This window comes from Solanum dulcamara, chromosome 5, assembly GCF_947179165.1.
Source record: "Solanum dulcamara chromosome 5, daSolDulc1.2, whole genome shotgun sequence".
Classification (NCBI taxonomy): Eukaryota; Viridiplantae; Streptophyta; class Magnoliopsida; order Solanales; family Solanaceae; genus Solanum; species Solanum dulcamara.
The window spans coordinates 5,527,230-5,547,680 of record NC_077241.1 but is presented as its reverse complement, the minus strand read 5'-3'; the positions used below and the strand labels follow the sequence as shown (position 1 = coordinate 5,547,680).

General features: G+C 35.3%; 2 protein-coding genes, 1 long non-coding RNA gene and 1 pseudogene across 3 annotated transcripts; 1 reads left to right on the top strand and 3 right to left on the bottom strand.

Moving 5' to 3' along the window:
- Positions 1-2,138: 2,138 nt before the first annotated feature.
- LOC129888878 (origin of replication complex subunit 5-like) lies at positions 2,139-9,537 on the bottom strand (annotated as a pseudogene).
- LOC129888879 (uncharacterized) lies at positions 5,557-6,848 on the bottom strand. The gene is made up of 2 exons (XR_008766748.1): positions 6,358-6,848; positions 5,557-5,839 (listed from the first exon to the last, which is right to left on the bottom strand). It is a non-coding gene; the product is annotated as an uncharacterized LOC129888879 (long non-coding RNA).
- Positions 9,538-13,782: 4,245 nt separating the features above from the next.
- LOC129890362 (fasciclin-like arabinogalactan protein 3) lies at positions 13,783-14,902 on the bottom strand. The gene has a single exon (XM_055965921.1). It carries the CDS (start codon positions 14,725-14,727, stop codon positions 13,939-13,941), a length of 789 nt encoding a protein of 262 aa, XP_055821896.1. The 5' UTR covers positions 14,728-14,902; the 3' UTR covers positions 13,783-13,938.
- Positions 14,903-16,288: 1,386 nt separating this feature from the next.
- On the top strand, positions 16,289-19,700 carry LOC129888877 (fasciclin-like arabinogalactan protein 3). The gene has a single exon (XM_055963932.1). The coding sequence runs from the start codon at positions 16,557-16,559 to the stop codon at positions 17,361-17,363; it is 807 nt and encodes a 268-aa protein (XP_055819907.1). The 5' UTR covers positions 16,289-16,556; the 3' UTR covers positions 17,364-19,700.
- Positions 19,701-20,451: the final 751 nt, after the last annotated feature.

Sequence of the window (20,451 nt, the reverse complement as noted above, 5' to 3'; positions counted from 1 at the left end):
ATGATGCATGCCAAATGGCGTCAGTACATAGAATGTACGAGTATGTAAAATGGCCGAATGCAACGAACATCAAATAAGAATCAATCAACTCGGAATCCCAACTCAAAAGGGATAACAACTCAATCACATGTCCTAAGTCTAATCAAGGATATGCTTTAGACGGGACCAATCACATACAATTCAACTCAATCTGACTTAGAATACTAGCAAGGCCTATTTGGGAATTTCTCTTACCCGACAACCATCACTTATGAGCCAGTGAAAGTACAACAAATCGACGTTGTTGCCGCGTCCGTTCATACTTTGCCAGGGTATGAACGAATCAACCAATCATGGATCTAATCCAACTAAGTCCTATAATGTCAGGACAAACATCTCGGGGAAGCATCCGACTTTAACGGTTCAATCCCTCCTACATTTGGCGACGTAGTTATTGGGTTCGAGTATGGACTATACCCTTGCCCAATTCGGTGCTCGATACTCCTCCCAAGACTCAATGCTCATAAAACTCCATCCAATCAACTCAATCAAATCATATCGATAAGTCTTATTACAACCTTGTCAACTCATCAACTCTATCACGCTTAAATCTCTCTCAATCATACTATCCGATCAATCTCAATCATATCTTTCAAAAGAAATTTAAAAGCACAATTATAGCAATATATAGACATAACCAATCATTTACTCCATCCATTTGAGAAATCCTTGAGACTCATCACAACTTCAAGACTTTGAATCATACTTTAAAATAGGCAACACCTCTTAAGAAAATAACATCTTTTATCATAAGCCACATAGTTAAGAAGATCAATAAAACATATTTTAACAACTCATTTCCATCAACTCATACTCACATAAGGGCTCATTTTGGGGACTTCCTAGCTCAACAACATCAACACATATAGAAGCAAATAAATTGGGGACAAAACTCATTCAACCATAAACCATATCAAGAAACTCCATTTTCATGGACATCTAACCTCAAAGCAAGAGTAGGGCACATGGATGGACTCAACCCATATTTTGGATAGCCTTACATACCTTAGTGAAGACTTGAAGAAAATCTTGTGGTTGGGTCTTCAATGGAGAACTCAAACCTTGAAGCTCTTGAAACTCTTCTTATTGGAGGAAGATTTGGAGAGGAAGAAGAAGAAGAAGAGAGAGAGAGAAGAACTCCTAGGGCTTTTTAGAGAGAGAGTGGGGCTGGAAATATGATTTCAAAATAGTCTAGGCTGATATATATATAATTTGGGTAAGTTACCCAATTGCCCCTTCTCAAAAGTTCTGAAAAATAGGCAAAAATGCACCTGGCGCGATAATGGCGCATCGCGCCATTGCAGCGCCAGGCTGATTACGCCTAAAACCTGCACACCTCGCAGTGGCGCGCCGCACCAGAGACCAAACTACTGAGGCATGTTTCTGGCGCGATAGTGGCGTGTCGCGCCCATACAGCGCCAAGGCCAATATTTTCTGGGTTCTGGAAATTGGCTTGAAAAACCCTGTACACCTTTTAGTGGTGCGCCACGCCCGAGCCCAAACTACTGAGGTATGTTTATGGCGCGATAGTGGCGCGTCGCGCCACTACGGCGCCAAGCACAGTTTTCCAGCCATTGCAACCCAGGCCTGAAAATCTCTACTGTGCTAGTTCATCTTAGGATCGTCATATCTCTTGACCCCAAACTCCAAAATTTACATTCTTGGTAGCGTTGGAAAGAAGACTCGACGACCTTTAATTTGGTAGGTCGTGGGCCACCCAGATTGTCGTCTTTCAAAAGATAGGGTCGTTAGAAGTCGACCCCTTATATGAACTCATCCCAAGATTTAGCCACGACGAATCTCTTGGACTTAGCTTGGTCCTAGGGGTCCTTCGTGACCCCACATCACTTCTAGAACTTCTCAATTTCTCAAGGACTCGCCTTAACTCCTGCAATTGCTCCACAATACTCGAGTTCGACCCTACCCGAATACAAGAAGGGTCCAAATCTTAGGGAAAAATTTTGAGGGGTGTTACAGCCTATTTTCGAAAGACCCTCGGCTCAGTAAAATCATAAAAAGAAGTCAAATAAGGATAAGAAGTTCAAAGCGATATGGCAAAACAAATAACAAAAGCAACCCAGATAAAATAGAGCAATCAAAGTACAGAAAGTAATAAATAATAACAGAAATTATACCACAAGGAATTATAGTTCGCTAATTCGCCTACTAAAAAGGAAGAATAACGAGACTATAAACTAACCTTCTACCCTAATGTGGATCCTTCACACCCTCCTATCTAAGGTCATGTCCTCGATAAGTTGTAACTGCGTCATGTGCTGTCTAATCTCCCCAATATTGTTTTGGCCTACCCCTACCTCTTCTGAAACCATCCATAGCCAACCTCTCACACCTCCGCACTGGGGCATCTGTGTCTCTCCTCTCCACGTGCCTTGATAATTCCAAAAGAGCATCAGACAACAGTCCATTAGTCCAACTCTCTCCTTCCAATCCACCATGTCCTTCTGCTTCTTCATCAGGTAAGCATTCTGACACAGATACAACACACTGACATATGGCTAATAATCTTTCCAAGGGAAACGTTCCTGGTCCCTTCAAGAGCAATTCTTGCTCTACAATTTCCTTCTTCTCTTTGGACTTCTCCGAGCTCCTAAAAGCAGAGATCATATCTTTAGGAGTGTAAGGGCAAATGAAGTAATATAATCAAAGACAATTAAAATATAATTTGCGTCAGAAAAATGTGAAGCAATATAACTTTAAAAGGGATTGAGAATTTGAGATCATTAAATACCAGGCAGGTAAAATAACAGCTCCATACAAATTATTAAGAGATACTAGTGATGTATAAGAAGTAGCAACAGTTCAAATGCCCCTAAGGATCCACCAACAATCCTAATCATCAGACAACATCGCCACTTCTTCAAAACTTAAATTTCCTCAAGAACTCCCATGAATGAGCCAATAGAATTTTAAAGCTTCATAACAATTAGGAGAATGTTTCCTACTAATTGCTTCGATGATAGACAGGATAAAAAGGAAGCAAATGCTCATTGTCACACCTGATTATTTCAGTGATTCCTCTGTCGTAAGTAGTCCAATTTATCACCCCTGATTATTTTAGTAATGCCTATATCAACTATCACGATTTATCATGCAACAAAGACTTACTATATTTGTTCTCTGCTGAGCTTAAGAAAAAAGAAGTTATGACCAAAGCACTCATGTAAATGAAAAGAAAACCATCAATACAGGCAGTTTGTCTAGCAAATGAAGGAAACTAGAATTGACAGCAATGTAAGAAAAATAGAATTCAGAATTACTTACTTCCTCTTTCGTTTTTGGTTACTGGAACCTCCAGTTGAATCAAACAAGGATGCATCAAGGGTAGCTGGATTTCTTGAAGCAAGGAAAGCACAAATAAGAAGATATTTGGCACAAACAGACATATGAAAGTCTATCTCACTAGAAGATTCACAAACTCCAATTTTCTTGGCAATGCCTTTCCATTTGTTCGTCTTAGCTGAGGCTTCAGAAGACAGCCTGCTTTCAACTTTGAATGTGTTGTTCAGGTATGGTCCAATATGTGGTTGAAGATGAGAAAAAAGTTTTCTTTTGATATCTTCACTTAGAACAATGCCTAAATCATCAAGAGGTTCACAATATATCTGATATAATGATGAGAATGCAGTCGATAATTCATCAACTCGCCTAGTAACTCGACAAAATGGCCTCAATACCACTCTGTATGAAAATAAAAGAGTATGTGTTATTGGTTGAATTTTTAATAAAGCCACCAAAGTGATAGAATCAAATTGAAAATTCAAACTTACTCGAGAAATGAGGAATATAGCTTTGGGTTTTCTGGTTTTTCATTAAGATTTGATGAAGTTCATCGTCGGTGTAATCAGGAAAGTAAACAGGAACAGGTTCTACATAGCCAGTGTCCGAGTAATAAGTGTCAGGTGAGGCATTACCGAGAAAAATCAAACCCACTTCTGGCATTTTCAGAATATCATAGAGCTTAAAGAGAAAAGGCAATATGTTGGAACTCTTGTCCCATTCACGAGCAAGCTCCAAGTTATCAAATACCAAGTAAACCATTTTTCCCCTAGCCTTTCCCACCGACTTCTTCGAGCTTGATTTCTCCACATGCCCTGTCAGACTATCTAACACATTATGAAGAGCCTCCTATAAAAGATTTACAAAATCGGAGGGCCTTTCACAGCGTTTTGTACTTGAATAACGATTGCTTTCATTCCTTCTATGAAGCAATAACTGATTCAACACACATTCAAATAGTATCCTTGGGCTATAGCATGTTATACAACTGCAATAAACAAATGGACGTTTTAGGTGCTTAAATATCTGAAGAATTAAACTTGTTTTCCCAATCAAAGCACCTCCATATACGAAGACAGGAAACATTGGAGAATCCAAAGTGCCCAAAGGTGTAACAGTTCAATTATTTGTGCACGTCTACCAGGTAAACTAGAAATCAAATCATCTAAACTAATTGATTCATCTCCATAAGCGAGATCATGTATTATCAAAGGCAACAGATTATATGATTTTAACTTCCCTGTAGAATTTTTAGGATTCACTGTGCTAGACAATGATGCTCTAGTGGTTCTTCTGGGAGTTTGTGGAATTCCTTCATCACCCATTTCTTCTTATGTGCTAAAATCCTAGAAATTTCAAAAATAGCAATATAAACATTCAATTACAGGCCCACGGACCTTACAGTTACATTTGAACTTCTATACAGACATTTCAGGAACTGAACACAACTTAATTGCATATAAATTCACACAAAAAAATGAAGAATAAAAAATTGAGAGAGATGAGGGCGCACCTTGCGGTACAATTTGCTGGTGGTCGGAGAAACGAAACATGCCGGAGTTTTGTGGTGGCCGATTTATGACAGCTAAATTTCCCTAGGTTTATGACAGCTAAATTTTCCGCCAATATGAAAGATGCGACTAATATCTTTAAAATATTATTTTATTAATAATATTTTGAAATTTTAAATAATTAATATTTTATATTTATATACTTATTTAATAATAAGAATAAGTAATTGAAAAAACTAATAAATTTATCTTGATTTATTTAAATAAAAAAGTAACTTTAAAGATTTATTCACATTTTTTAAAATATAAAAGTTACTTTCAAATTAAAACTTTAAATTTAAGCCTTGATACCGTCGAATCTAGTGCTGGACGTTCGATATTTTCAAAATTTAGATTTGATAATTTGGTAATCAGTAATTCAAAGTATATACCAAATACCGAACTTTCAAACTTCGGTTCGGTAATTCAGTAATCGGTAAATTAAAATTTGGTTCGGTACGGTATTCGGTAATACCAAATTTTTTGCATCTTATAAGATCAACCAAAATGCAAGCACTTTTTTTTTAAATGGATCATCTCCTTATGCAGGTGCAAGTTTCTGAAATCTAATATTTCAGACAATAGAAGAAAGACCAAGTCTTCCCATCTTTTAATTTCTCTCTAGCTTCAAGCATACAAATGCTTCAAAAAATATATGCAAGAGGGAACACATTTGCTGGAGTCACATACTCACATTATATTTATTTAGAGCATGACACAGGAGGATAGATCCTGGCCTCCGACAGGTGAGCTGAATGATTGAATCTGATCTAATTACAAGATAAGTAGCCACAAACTATCTTAATTTTACTACTATCTGAGTTCCTAAAACTAAAAGGCAACAACAGCAACAAACAACATCACTCACCACCACCACCTGTAGCAGCTACACTACAGCTACACAGCCTACACTACACCTGCAACACACAACAACAACAACAAACAACACCCACCTGCAGCACACAAAATTTAGACGATTTGCACTTAATCCCCTGCTAAATCCAAAGGACACCAGCACCCAACATTTGACCATTCTAAAAGCTTTTTCATTAAACTATCAAATTAAGGATAATACCAAATCCTTAACAGATGAAAAGCTTAAACAAGAGTAACATGATTTCCAATAAGAAGATAACCTTTTGTCAGCCGGGGGAGGGGGAAGGTGCTGAAAAGTAGTACAAGAAAAATTATAGTTTAACAGATCATCTAATTATCAAGAAGTTTTAAATTCAAAATCCAGCACAAGGAACATTTCAAGTGCAAAATGTAGAATTTCTGTTACACTTTTTGTCTAGGGAGCAAGCATATAGTTAAACTATAGTTTTCATAAATAAATAAAAAAGTTTAGAATAACATATGCATGTGGGCATGTGCTCTAGCAGGTCCAGCATGTGGTATATCTAAAACTAGTAGAAACTATTGTTAAGAAGACAAGAAGAGGAAGAGGAAGAGAAGAAGCAAAGAGAACTACCTTCAAATGCAGTATGAGTGTTCTTCTTGGTATGTCATTGTAAGTTAACTGGAAGCCTAGATTGACAGCTTGGAGAATGAGCTGAAGAAGCAATCTGATGAATACTCTAACTCTTTAGTCACTAATAGTCAACTCGAAGCTCAAGTGAGAAACTTGGAGGAGGAACTGGAAAAGCAAGCCCAAGAATTTAAAGCTGATCTGAGTATGCTGACTCATGATAAAGTGTAAAGCGTGAAGCGTGAAGCTGAAGGGCTTAAGGCAGCGTGAAGACTGAGGTCTGAGGCGCAGAGGCGGTGAACTCAGAAGTGAAGAGTGAAGATTAGGGCTGGACAGTATAGGGATGAATATTCAATACTCAAATGGATCATCTGAATAAGTGAATAGGTTAATTGGGCTAATGGGCTGTTAGGGACTTAGGGTATGTTAGATAATTGGGCTGGACTTCAATAGTTAAATTATAGGAATGGGACCAACATAAATAAATATAGGATTCCCAATAGCCAATAAAAATAATTTCGGTATTCGATATTTACCGAATACCGAACAGGAAAATTATAAATACCGAAATCGAAACCGAAATACCAAAATGTTAAATTTAGGTATCGAATACCGAACCGAAGTACCGAATACCGAATATCGAAATATCGAAATAACCGATTCGGTTCGGTAATTCGGTTTTCGATATTTTATGCCCACCCCTAGGTGTGCTGAAGCTAAATGACTTTAAATAAGGCTGGGCATTCGGTATTCGGTTCGGTATTTTCAAAGTTTGGGTTCGATAATTCGGTAATCGGTAATTCAAAGTATATAATAAATACCAAACTTTCAAACTTCGATTCGATAATTCGGTAATCGGTAAATCAAAATTCGGTTCGATAGGGTATTCGGTAATCCCATATTGAAGTCGAAGTCCACACGGAATATGTTACTACATCATATTCACATTAGCAACAATAAAAGATGTGAAGATTTCATCAAAAGCATGAGAAAAATTGTAATGTACCAACTTTTAGCTACTGGAATGTACTAACTTTTAGCTACTTTTAGCTATTGTAAGGTACCAAATTGTAATTGTAATGTACCAACTAAGTGAAAGCTAAAGAGAGTAGAGCCTAAGAGCTGATACAGTGATCTCTGATTGAACATAACTCCAGAGTGGAAGTTTCAAAGATTGACTTGTCAAATGCACCAACTTTTAGCTACTGGAAACATACAACTTACTTTTACAAAAACTCAATCACACGATTTCCACTGTAGTTGATGTATGGGAAGGAATACAACAGGACAGCAACAAACTGCAACAAACTTCTTCGCTTGTTGGAATTGGATTCATCCAGTGATACTAGGTACTTGAACACACCTCCGTAGTGTTGATCTATTGCATATGACCCACAACATCAAAATCTGAAATAGAAACTTGAAAATAGTTTTTTCACTACTGAACCTTGTCAAAAAGAGTCGTAAATAAACCCCAAGCACACATTATAGAAATATGGATTTGATAAATTCATCATCATACAGGCAACAATGTGACAATAAAACCTTTTCTCAATTCAAAATTCTGCAAAGATGTAGCATAATCAAGTGGTGGTTCTTCTTCAACAAAATTTAAGGCCCTTAATATCATTCAGGAGATCCATGAATGCAATAAACACTATCTAACCTTTCCTACATGCAAGGCCAACTAAGAATATCACCAACAACATGGCCAAACTAGAATTAATATATGATGCCACCATGATAAATGCTTATCTTCTAAAATTGCAAAATCTATTAACGTTCTCTACTGACAAGTCATGAAGGACTATCCGGATCTAAACAAAATAGTGCAATACCTATCCTGACAAGAGTAGACATCTAAGATCAAGTATCTTCAGTACTACATTGAGCACTTGGAGAAATCATAAATGCTATCACCAATAGATACTTGATATGCAACATTTTCTCTTTTTGGTGAAAGGAAAGACCCCAAGAATGTGAAAGAACAGTTGCAGATTGATAAAGAAAAGCCCGATGATGAAGTAGTCACAACAAAAGTTTCAAGTAGGAAATATTTAGGTTGTAGTTTCATCATTTCAGACAAGTTTTTTTTAAAGTTGATTTCAAATATTGGTTATGGGCAACAAATGGATAGTGCACATATAATCACAAAAGTACAAGCAAACACATACTGGTTACTACTTTTTCTAATTCATTTCAAATCACAAACTTCACTTATAGTATATAGAAAATGAAACCTGCTCAATCTTAAGACATAAATTAACAATCATTCGAAACACACAAAAAATATGCAGAATCACAAAAATAAAACAAAAAATTCACATTCCCATATACAAAAATTAAGAGTAGTTATTAGAAATAGGGATAGGATGTAAGTCTAAGAGGGATAGGATGACTTACAGTTAGGAGGCAAGTGTTGTGTCTTGTGTGAGTCTTGGTTCAGAAAATGTCAATACAACAAATATGTCAATACAACAAATATGTGAGTCTTGGTTCAGAAAATGTCAATACAACAAATATGTGAGTCTTGGTTCAGAACACACAAGTCAGTGTAGTATTTTGCTGAGTGAGAAGCAATTCGTATATGGGTTCAGATTTCAGAACACACAAGTCAGAAATCGTGGTGTATAGATATATTTGTCCATTTTTTTCAACTAAACTCAAAAAAAGACAAAAACTTCATAATCTATTTGAAATAGAATTTAGGGTACGCGTATTATTTGGGGGGAAAATAGAGACAGAATATGAAGGAAGACTCGAAGAGGAAGAGGAAGAGAAGAAGCAAAGAGAACTTACCTTCAAGTGAAGCGGATGGCGGCGTGAAGCAGTGAAGGTGAAGGCGGCGTGAAGCAGTGAAGCTGATTGCGGCGTGAAGCGGTGAAGGCATGAAGCTGAAGGGCTGAGTTGGAAAGTCACCGTTCTGTTACTCTCAACTTGCAATGGAATCAACTTGAAGAACACTTTCATAGGCTTCAGAAGTCCTTGAAGAGACGTTTCACTGAACTGGAAGACCAAGAGAAGGAGTTTGAGACAAAAATTGTTCAATCTACAAAGATGTTGGAGAAGCATCAAGCAGCTGTTATTGCTAAAGAGCAAGCTTCACTTCAGAGGCTCCAGGAGAAAAGAGATGCAGCAGTTTCTGCCATTTCTATTACTCTAGAGAAGCATAGGAACCCTTGTTCAATTGGGCTTACTAAAATTGGATGTAGTGAATGAAAAACATACTTAATTGGGCTGTTAAGGACTGGGCTGGACTTCAAGTTAAATTATAGGAATGGGCCTATAGCCCTTTATGTTTAAAAGTCATCTTTTAGGAGGCCCAACAGAAATAACTGAATGGGAAAATTATAAATACCGAAATCGAAACCGAAATACCGAAATGTTAAATTTCGGTATCAAATACCAAATCGAAGTACCGAATACCGAATATCTAAATACCAAAATAGCCGGTTCGGTTCGGTAATTTGGTTTTCGGTATTTTATGCCCACCCCTAACTTTAAATTTACTGGTTCAAAATTTTTTAGTCACAGGTAGGGGTGCACATAGACCGGGTTGGTTCGGATTTGTTACAAACCAAACCAAACCATTTATGTCGGGTTATTAAATCTATAAATCAAACCAAACCAATTAAAGTCGAATTTTTCGATATCAAATTTTCTCGGATTTTTCGGGTTTTCTCGGGTTTTTCGGGTTTCTCGGGTTTCGACAGCACAATAACAACTTAGCATATAAGGAATGCTGCAGGTTTCATCATGCCAGAAGATTTATACTAATTTTCCATTTTTTTCGTACAGTGATAGTTTTAATGTTTCATAACTAGACAAGGTCAAAGATGATCATATATGTCACATGTTTTGCAGATAACAGGCTACCTCCAACCTTAGCCCTGACACATGAATATGTAATACACTTTTATCATATTTAAGGTACCAATGGTTTATGTCCTACTACACTATTATAACACTGTAAATGGAAACTACCAACTATTTTAAAGAATTTTGTAATGTCTAACTTATACGGTTGAAACTTTATTGGCAAATAGTAGCTGTATTTATATTTTGGGGTGAAATAATAAGGTTTTATTCATAACAACACTAAGAAAGCTGGAGATCTTGTGAGGCAAAAGTGAGAAAACAAAAGTACATCCACGTCTAAAGTTGTAGGGATTTTAGGAGCTCTAAAATAGATCCAGTTTGTTAAAAGGCATGGGCTACATACACTACACTAAACCTGAACAAGGGCGGCTCAACCCTAAAGCCACTAAAGCAGTGGCTTTATGCCCCAATAAATAAGCGTCTCCAAAGAACCAAAAATCCTCCAAATTCAGTTCGCTCAAATACGAAAACATAGAGAAGATGCACAAAAAGGAAATGAATTCGACCGATTAAACGAAGAACCAAAAGAACTGAGCAAACAAAAGATGAAGGAAATACATACCTACATACATAAAAGAGACAACAAGATCTCTACACACCCACGAGCCAAAAAGTACAAAATAGTTGATTGTTGCTGATTTGAGAGGAAAGCAAAAGAGGAAATATTGTGTTGAGAGAGGGAAGAGAAAGGGAAAGGAAATTAGGTTTGTGAAAGAGGAGCATATCTGTTTGTTTTGGTCCTTTTGGAGAAGATTTTGGGCTAAGAGGAGCATATCTGATTGTTTTGGTCCTTTTGGAGAAGATTTTGGGCTTTAGCTTCATTTCCTTTTGTTTTGGAGAAGATTTTGGGCTTCAGCTTCATTTTCATTTGGGGTTGTTTTATATATTATTTAGTTGGGCTCAAGTCCAAATTTAGACAAAAATTATAAAAAATTTTAAGGAAATATTTATAAATTATATTTTAATAAATATTTTTATATATAATATAATTTAAAAATAGTATATCTATACTCGGGTCGGTTTGGGTTCGGTTTGAATTTTTTTAGTTAAAACCAAACCGACCCTATAATGATCGGGTTTTTTTCCAAACACCAAACCAAATCAAACCAAACCACTAGTCGGGTTTTTTTTTCCGATTTGGTTCGGTTTATCGGTTTGCCCTGTACAGCCCTAATTTCCATGTTATGTTAAGAGCACCAACCGCCATGGCCCAAACAAAATTATATAATACATTTCTTTTTGTTGTAGCACTACTGTCGACATGTTTAATCCATCCAACCTCCTCTTCCTCCTGTACTTATCCTTTTTTAAAAAAGTTAATATACCACAAACATGAATCGTTTTGAACGAATTATACATTAAAAGATTTGAAATATCGAAAAGATTTCATATCTAAAATTTGGAACTGTTTAGAAGAGATTTTGAGTTGGTGGAAATTAAATAATCAGTGTATACTTCATATATAGATATGCTATATTTAGATTTTTGAGTGTATCAATAATATATCGTCATTGTATAGCTCATGTATAGATAAACTCTATTCAGCTTTTTGAATGTATCATAATGTAAAGTCAGTTTATACTTTCTATGACTTTTGACTATTTTTTATATAAATAAAAACATAATTATATTTATTATAAACTAATTACTTTATTATATATATATATATTTGAAACTATCCCTTTTTGTTTTAAATACTTAAAATTTATTTCAAAAACATCAAAATATATATATTAAAAAATTATTCACCCCAAAATTAGGTGCATTGATCATCCTCTTTCAAAACGTATAGACATGACTTAAAATTAGCCCCTCGAGAATAGGCTTTTTACATAAATAATTTATATTCGACTCATAATTATCACCTATAATGATAATCTATATTTATACATTAATATATTAATTTTATAGTTATCAAATTAATATTAAATGACATATTTTAAATAACATGCTTTAATTTTTTGTTATACATTCAGTCATTTTCAAACTACAATGCTCCAAATTTCTAGACCCCACTACAGTGTCCTCTGACATCAAAGAGACTTTGACTTTATTTTTATCACGTGAGAGATAAAAAATAAGCCAATAACAACCACAAGACACTTTCTTGCTTCATGACAAATTTAACTAATAATATTAAAGTGATGGGTAGATATTTTTTGAATTTTATGCGGTTATTTGACAAGCGTGGTTTTTTTGGGTTTACGTGAACTTATGCTTTCCTTCTTAAGTCATATATAATAACATTATATTTTAAAAAAATAGTTAAATATAAATGTATAAATTTATACTCGAAGTATCATATAATAATATAATGATTGGGTACACTTTTATAAATGAGGTTAGAAACTTAAATCTTATATTTCTTTTAAAAAAAAACGAGTAATACCTTTCGAAGTGATTATTGATAGCATTTTTTAGCGTTTTAATTAATATATATTTTTTGCTTTAATCTTTCAAATTTTCAAGTCTTTTACCTTAAAAATTTCTAAAAGAAAATTGCTTTACGTTCAGTGATAAGAATCTAAAGATCAAATTGATCAAAATTATATCTTAGATCCATCATTTTGTAATAGTGCACCTATTTTCGCGATATTCTGAATGTGCCTCTCTGGATTATTTGACTTGAATTTTGTGTAAGTTGGAAACATTATGAGTGGATATTACCAGAAATTTCTTTGCACACCTCTTGAGTCTTCACCTATATAAGGTTTGAACTCGTCCTAATTAGGGTATCTTGAATTCTTGGAGCAACTCTTGGTGGGGGGGGGGGGGGGGACCGCACCACACCAATCCATTTATAGTACAATGAGTTAGAATCTTAAATGTAGAATTTGCATCCAAGGCTGTGGTCAGTGGTTCATGAAGTGAGTAGAAAATCGTAAGATTTCGAATTCAAATTTCAATTGAGGGAATATACTATAAATTTTCTTTTTATCTATCCATACATTAACAAATGGAATTACATAATACCTATCATGATGGAAGGTAACAAGCACCCGAGACAAACGAAAGAAATACTTGTAGTATTCTACTTGGTCTATTAAGTTATTATGTATGGAAAGTTCAGTCTCTTCTTTAATATTTAGTAAAAAATAATAACTCCATGCATGAGAAGGTGAGAAGAAGAGCCCTCTGTTAAATACAAATATTATTTCAGCTAAAAAGCTTCCTTTGCTTGTCTAACTATATCAATTAATTGTTGACATATGACGTAGGAAGAAAAGTTTTTTTATTATTGCACATGAAATCAACATTGAGCCTCTCCATTTTAATAAAAAAGACAAAAGTTTGAGGACAGACCAAAAGTGTACAAATACTATAAACATGAAACACTATTCATGTGAAAAAACAAGGATAACTTTAAATCTGAACCGAAAAATTAGAGACAAATTTAAGCTTTTCTTTTGTTGAATGCATAAAAAGGAGAATCATTTTAAGGATAAACATACACTTATTTTATATTCTGAAAATCATAGCTATAGTTTAAAGTTTTAACATCTAAAATATCTTGTATACATATGATTTATCAGCAATTTTTTTTGCTCTCTACAATCCAACACAAAAACCCCTTTAATAGGGATTAATTTCTTGTATGATTGCTTAACTAATAGTTATTATCTCAAAAAATTAAATTTTTTTCAATAAAAAAAATTGACTTTGTGAGATAATAAGCATTACCTAACCACAACTCTTTTAACTTTATTAAGAGGCTGCAACCATTGATGTCAAAACAACAAAGAAACCAAAAGAAACCTTCAATTTCCCAGCAGATGATGATGATGGTGATTGAGCATCAGCTGTAGGTGAATCACCGGACGGCGAATCGGCATTCTTAGAAGGAGAAGGGGCCTTAGATTCTTGTTCGTCAGAAGGTGCCTCTGCCTCTTCTTGAGCAGGGGACTCTGCTTTTGGTGGCGAACTCTTAGGCGTATTCGCCTTTGGTGGTGGTGCTGATGATGGTGCAAGTGCTGAATCAAGACCAGGTGTAACAATTGGTTGAGAAATTCCAAGAATTGAGATGTTATAAGGCTGATTCATGACGGATTTTTCTAGTCTTGAATCGCGTTGAGCGTCTTTAACAGCTGAACCAAACACAAATGTATTGTCTTTAGCAGTGACATTCAAGAATCCTTGATCATTTGATGCTTTACCAGATTCTTGAAACATTGTTGTCAATTTAGTTGTCTTGTCCTTCAATTTTTGGAGCTTCATTGTGTCGTAGTAATCTAACACGACGTGTGTTGTCAAGATACTCTTGACAACATCGTTTGATTTCGAGGTTAGATCACCAATTGCACCATTTGGGATTGCTAAGAGAGTGATTGTTGATTTACTGTTAATTTCACTTGCTAAGCCAGTTTTAGATAAAAGGTCATTGAAATTGCTGTAATCAGGATATTGGCTAAGGATTTTTGTAACGTTAAAGGCGGAGGCCGAGGAGGCGGAGAGGAGGAGGAAGGAACAAAGGAAGGGAATAATTGAATGATTCATTTTTGCCAGTTAAATTGTTCAAGCCAAACAAAGGTAGAAAAGGAAGAAAGATAAAATAAATGTAATTTTTTTTGTTTTTTTTTTCACCAGCAAAAATGAGATTATTTTTTTGTATATTTTTTTTTTTTTAGTTTTTGGTTATGTTTCTTCCTAGATAGAATATCCAACTTCGACTTTGAAAATTGAAAAAGATTGAGAGTTATATATTGTGAATTTGTGGACGGGTTCTTGAGTTTGTGAATTGGAGTGAATGTCTCTATTCCTTACAATTTCGTGCATGCATGAGGATCAGTCATTTTAACAAAAAATAAAATAAAATGTATTTTTTGTTTAATTAGAATGAGAAAACATTGGTCATATTTGAGTTGAAAGATGTTAATCAATTATTTCTTTCTTAATTGTGAAGTGTACTCTTTGAACTAATCGAAATGGGACGATTTTGAGCTTCGTTATAGTATTTGCCCAAAAATATCTAACAACGATCAATATTTTAAAATCATTTTTGGATGCTATTAATTAAGATAAAAAATAGGGTAGTACGATATACAAAATATTATGCGTTTATATAGCATTCATGGAAGATCAGAGCTTCACCCCAATAGGCAAGGGTTGTGATGTTGATAGTCTATTTTAATGCAAGCATTAGTGACTGCTTTCCATGCTTGAATTCGTAAAGTTAAGCCCATTAGTGAAGATTGATAATTAGGTGAGGAAGATGATAAATAGTGATCATGAGTCTTTAATGACTCAAGTGGATGTAGTAATACCTTCATTAAGATTACTTAAGATGATTGAATATAGTATCAACTAAATGAGTCAATTTTGAAAACTTCTGAGAATTTGAAAACTAAGCTGTTTCGTATATTACAACGTATTGCTCGAAGGGAGCATGTTGTAAGAGCATAAATAAGTAATAAGCATATGAGGCATGTTACAAGAGTAGTGACATCAATATGGTTTCAGATATCGTTGTTAGATTGAGATGATGACAAATACTTCGACTATCTTGTATCATGTGAAGAGAAGAGGGTGGTAGACTTATTTAGTAGGGCTTTATTGGGATAAGTATATTTATCAATATTATATTTGTAAGATAAATACATTTCCATAGTACTTGTTCTAGAATATAATAGAATACCATACATATATACTCCATCCATTTCAATATTTTTATCTTACTTTCTGTTTTATTTCATTTAAGAAAAATGACTATTTTCCTTTTTAACAATTCTGTAATTTTAACTTTTCATATGACATATTAAAAATCACAAAATTAAATGATATTTTGATACATTCTAAATATCGTTTGACATTAGTTTAAAGACTACAAAATTCAAACTTATTCTTTATTTCTTAAAACTCCACGTCAGGTCAAAAACAAACAAACAAATTAAAATGGAAGGAGTATTTAAAATCATATTTTTCGATGAAACCACATTATTATAATTTATAAACATAGTTTGAAAATACAAGCAAATATGTCAATTTTATGTTATATTATAAACCCAAATATTTCCATCTTTCTAGACAATAACTTTATGTTATCCAAATTTTGACCGATATTATCTCATTCTAAACAAGAATTGTTTTTTTTTTTTGTAACTGTGCTATTCATGCGTGCATGATGCATTTGTAAGGAAGAGAAACATTTACTCCCATCCACAAAGCTTTAACATCCTTTCACTATATAAATTCCTCCATTTTTTTCAATTTTTTCAAGTCAGAGTTGGTTCTTTTCCTCTTACGAAAAATAAATAAATCTCTCATTTTTGCTGGTAAAAAAAATATACAAAAACATAAAAAAAAAACAAAAAACATCACCAGCAAAAATGAGTCGCTCAACTGTTCCTTTGCTTTGTTCCTTCCTCCTCTTGGCCGCGTCCTCTGCCTCAGCCTTCAATGTCACAAGAATCCTCAGCCAGTATCCCGACTACAGCACTTTCAATGAACTTCTTTCGAAATCTGGCTTAGCTACTGACATTAACTCAAGGGGTACAATTACACTTTTGGCAGTCCCAAATGGTGCTGTTGGTGATCTCACCTCGAAATCTGATGATGTTCTTAAGAGAGTGTTGTCAACACACGTCGTGTTGGATTACTATGACCCAATGAAACTCCAGAAGATGAAGGACAAGACAGCTAAAATGACAACAATGTATCAACAATCAGGTAAAGCAGCATATGATCAAGGTTTCTTGAATGTTACTGCTAAAGATGGTAGCTTTGTCTTCGGTTCAGCTGTTGTTGGTGCTCAACGCGATTCAAAACTTGAGAAATCCGTCATGAATCAACCTTACAACATCTCAATTCTTGGAATTTCACAACCTATTGTTACACCTGGTCTTGATGGAACAATGGCACCAATATCTGCCCCACCACCAAAGGCTAAGAGTTCACCAGTAGCAGAGGCCCCTGCTGAAGAAGAGGAAGCAGAGGCCCCTACTGAGGAAGAAGCAGAGGCCCCTGCTGAAGAAGAAGCGGAGGCCCCTGCTCCTTCTGAGGATGCCGATGCACCAGCATCTGGTGCAGATGCTGATGCACCTCCGGCTGATCAGGCACCACCACCATCATCTGCTGGAAAATTGAAGGTTTCATTTGGTTTGTTTGTTGTTTTGGCAACAATGGTTGTTGCCTAATTTTATTTCTAAATTAGGGATCATTTGAGTTTGTATATGGAAAAGTAAAATCCCAATATTTTCTATGACTTAATAAAATCATGATTGTAAGTATAGTAATCACCTTGTGTTTTTTGCGAATCTGAATTAGTCAGGCTAGTAAATTTTCCTGGATGGTTATATGTTATTTATATTGTATGATCGATTTTGAAATTTTTTAAGGAAGAACAATGATTACGATGATCTCTCTCTCTTTTTTATGTCTACTTTGCTAATATATATATATATATATATTTGGTATTTTATTGATGAAATAATGAGTATAAACACCACCTTACACCACCTCAGGAAAAGCCTATTTCCTACATGGCCAAATCGACTAGGAAAGAAATAAACAAACAACCAAAAACAAAACACCTAATATTTTGAACCTTCCTGTTCCCTTTATCCCTTTGCTGGAGTTACTCTCAAATAGAGACATTTTTGTTTATCACTGTTAATGATCTTTCTTCCTGCTACTTCCAAACTGCTGAAATCTTGATAATTGCACCCTCCGTTGTCGATTGCAATATTTGCCAAGTAGTCTGTTAGTTAATTTCCTTCCCTGAGAGTGTGCTGGAATGTATGTTGTTTGTCTTGTAAGGATGTTTTGATTTCTGTTACCATCTCTGTGATTATCCAGGGACATGACCATTTTCCTTCTAGAATTTTGTACAATATCATAAAGTCTGTTTGAATGATTATATTATTATGTTGTTCCAGCATGCTATGTTTACATGCTTCTAGAATCGCATTCGCCTCTGCTACAGTATTAGTGGTGTTTTCAATAGTAGCTCCCTCTACATACAGTAAATCTCCTATTTCATTCCTCAAACAAAAGGCATAGGAGCTTATACCTGGATTTCCCCTCGAAACCCCATCTGTATTGTATTTTAGCCAGCCTACTGGTGGGAAATCCCACAATACTCTTGTTACCTTCATCTTGGGACTGTAACCTTCCAATTCTTTAATCATATCTAGCCAATTATTAGGACATTTCATATTAGGCTTCCTCATTTGTATCATCATAAAAATGTTCCTGGTAATATTATGAATAACTCTTTGAATTGATGTCTTTTTTCCCTCATGCTTCATTCTATTTCTCCTTCTCCAAAGTTCTCATATTATAAAGATAGGGATAGCTTTATAGGATGGTCTCATTCCTTTTTTAACATCTGTCTCTCACCATAACATTATCACTTCCCTCAAGTGCAGCCCTTCAATGTTGAAACCTGCAAAAGAACAAAAATAGGACTAAGTCCTGTTAGCTAAAAAAGATCTCAGGAACACATGAGCAAGTGTCTCCTAAGTGGGTTTTTCACAACACCAGCACCTAGATGGACCTTCCAGTCCCCATCTTCTCAGTCTGTCATCTGTAGGTAGTTTGAATTTCCATAGTCTCCACATTGTAAATGCCACTTTAAAGAAAATGTTTTTTATCCAGATCCACTTGTAAATTTTGTTTTCTCCTTCTTTATGCCTTATATACTACCAAGCTGATTTTACAGAAAAGGTTCCTTTATTATCCATCATCCATACTAATTTATCTGACTCAATTATTTGTCAAGGAGGTTGAATATTATGACTGATATACTCTACTAGCTCCTGTGGTAGTATATTATTCAAAACTTTTATGTCCCATTTTTCCCTCTTTACTAATTCATCAACTCTTTTGTAATTGTCTTTCCATTCATAGTCTTCTCCTGTAATAGTGTACAAGTTCCCAGTCCCGTCCAGTTATCATACCACACTGATGCTGATCCCTTTCTTAGTAGCTAAAAGATTTGATGCTCAATAAGATCTTTGGCCTATAGCATTTTCTTCCACACTTGTGATCCTCCATTTCCTAATCTCCACACCACTTCTTTTGTATGCTCCTTTCGACAATACTTATTTCTCATATACTCACTCCATAGTGATGACTTTGTTCGAAAATTCTACCATAGTTTATAAAATAGGGCCATTGATAGTCTGAATCCTAGTCTCCCTTCCTTCTCTGGCAAGCATAAATTGCTTCACTTTGTCCAATGTCTTCCTCTCCCTCCAGCACAACTGCTCCAAAAAATTGTGCTATTATTTTTTGAGCTTGATTCAGTAAATTCATGGGAGGATTCATGACTGACAGGCAATGAAGGAGATTGCTTTGGAGCACATGTTTTATTAGAATAGCTCTTTCTCCACATTATAGTAATTTTCCTTTCTATGCCTGAATATTTGAACCAATCCTTTGTAAAATCTACTGATAATATGTTTTCTGCTTTCTTTTTTAGAACATAGGGCATCCCAAGTAAGTGAAAGGGAATTTCTGTTTTAGGATTCCTGTTGCTACTGTCACGCCCCGGGAGGGTACCCTAGACGTGACCGGCACTTGAAAGCCATTTCTGACCTTCAAGCGAACCACCTAGCTCAATCACTTCATCATTCAGTCATATATGCTCAACGAAAGGCTCAATTATAACATGCTATTTACAATATGGGAGCCGAAGGCCAAATATGTTTAATTCAACAAAATAAGTATAATAGAACTCCCCCAAAATAACAGTCCAAACTCCCCACACTCTAGTCTATGAAGCCTCTATCAAAGTCTGGGAGGTGTCAATGATAAGCCCATGGCTACCAACAATCAAGATGAAGGAAACAACAACAACAAAACCATACAAGGAAGCTCAACATCCTTCGGAATCTAGGAGGACTCACCAACTAGCCGGGAGTGTATGTGGATCTTCAACGAAGCGCCGGTTGATGATCTCTGGTATTTGTCTCTGCATCATGACGTCAGTACATGGAATGTACGAGTATATAAAATGGCCGGATGAAACAAAATCAAGGAAACATCAACATCAACTCAGGGTCTCAACTCATACATACATGACAACTCACTCAAGTGTCCTAAGTCTAATAAGAATAGTTTAGACAGGACTAACTCATAAGCCACTCAACTCAACTGACTCGGAGCACTATCAAGACCTAAATGAGAGTTTTTCTTATCCGACAACCATCACCTATGAGCCGGTGATAGTACAACAATCTGACATTATTGCCACGTTCGTCCATACCTTGCCAGGGCATG

Bases quoted from the DNA above. Each gene is read 5' to 3' on its own strand.
- LOC129890362 (XM_055965921.1), bottom strand. From the start codon at position 14,727: ATGAATCATTCAATTATTCCCTTCCTTTGTTCCTTCCTCCTCCTCTCC.
- LOC129888877 (XM_055963932.1), top strand. From the start codon at position 16,557: ATGAGTCGCTCAACTGTTCCTTTGCTTTGTTCCTTCCTCCTCTTGGCC.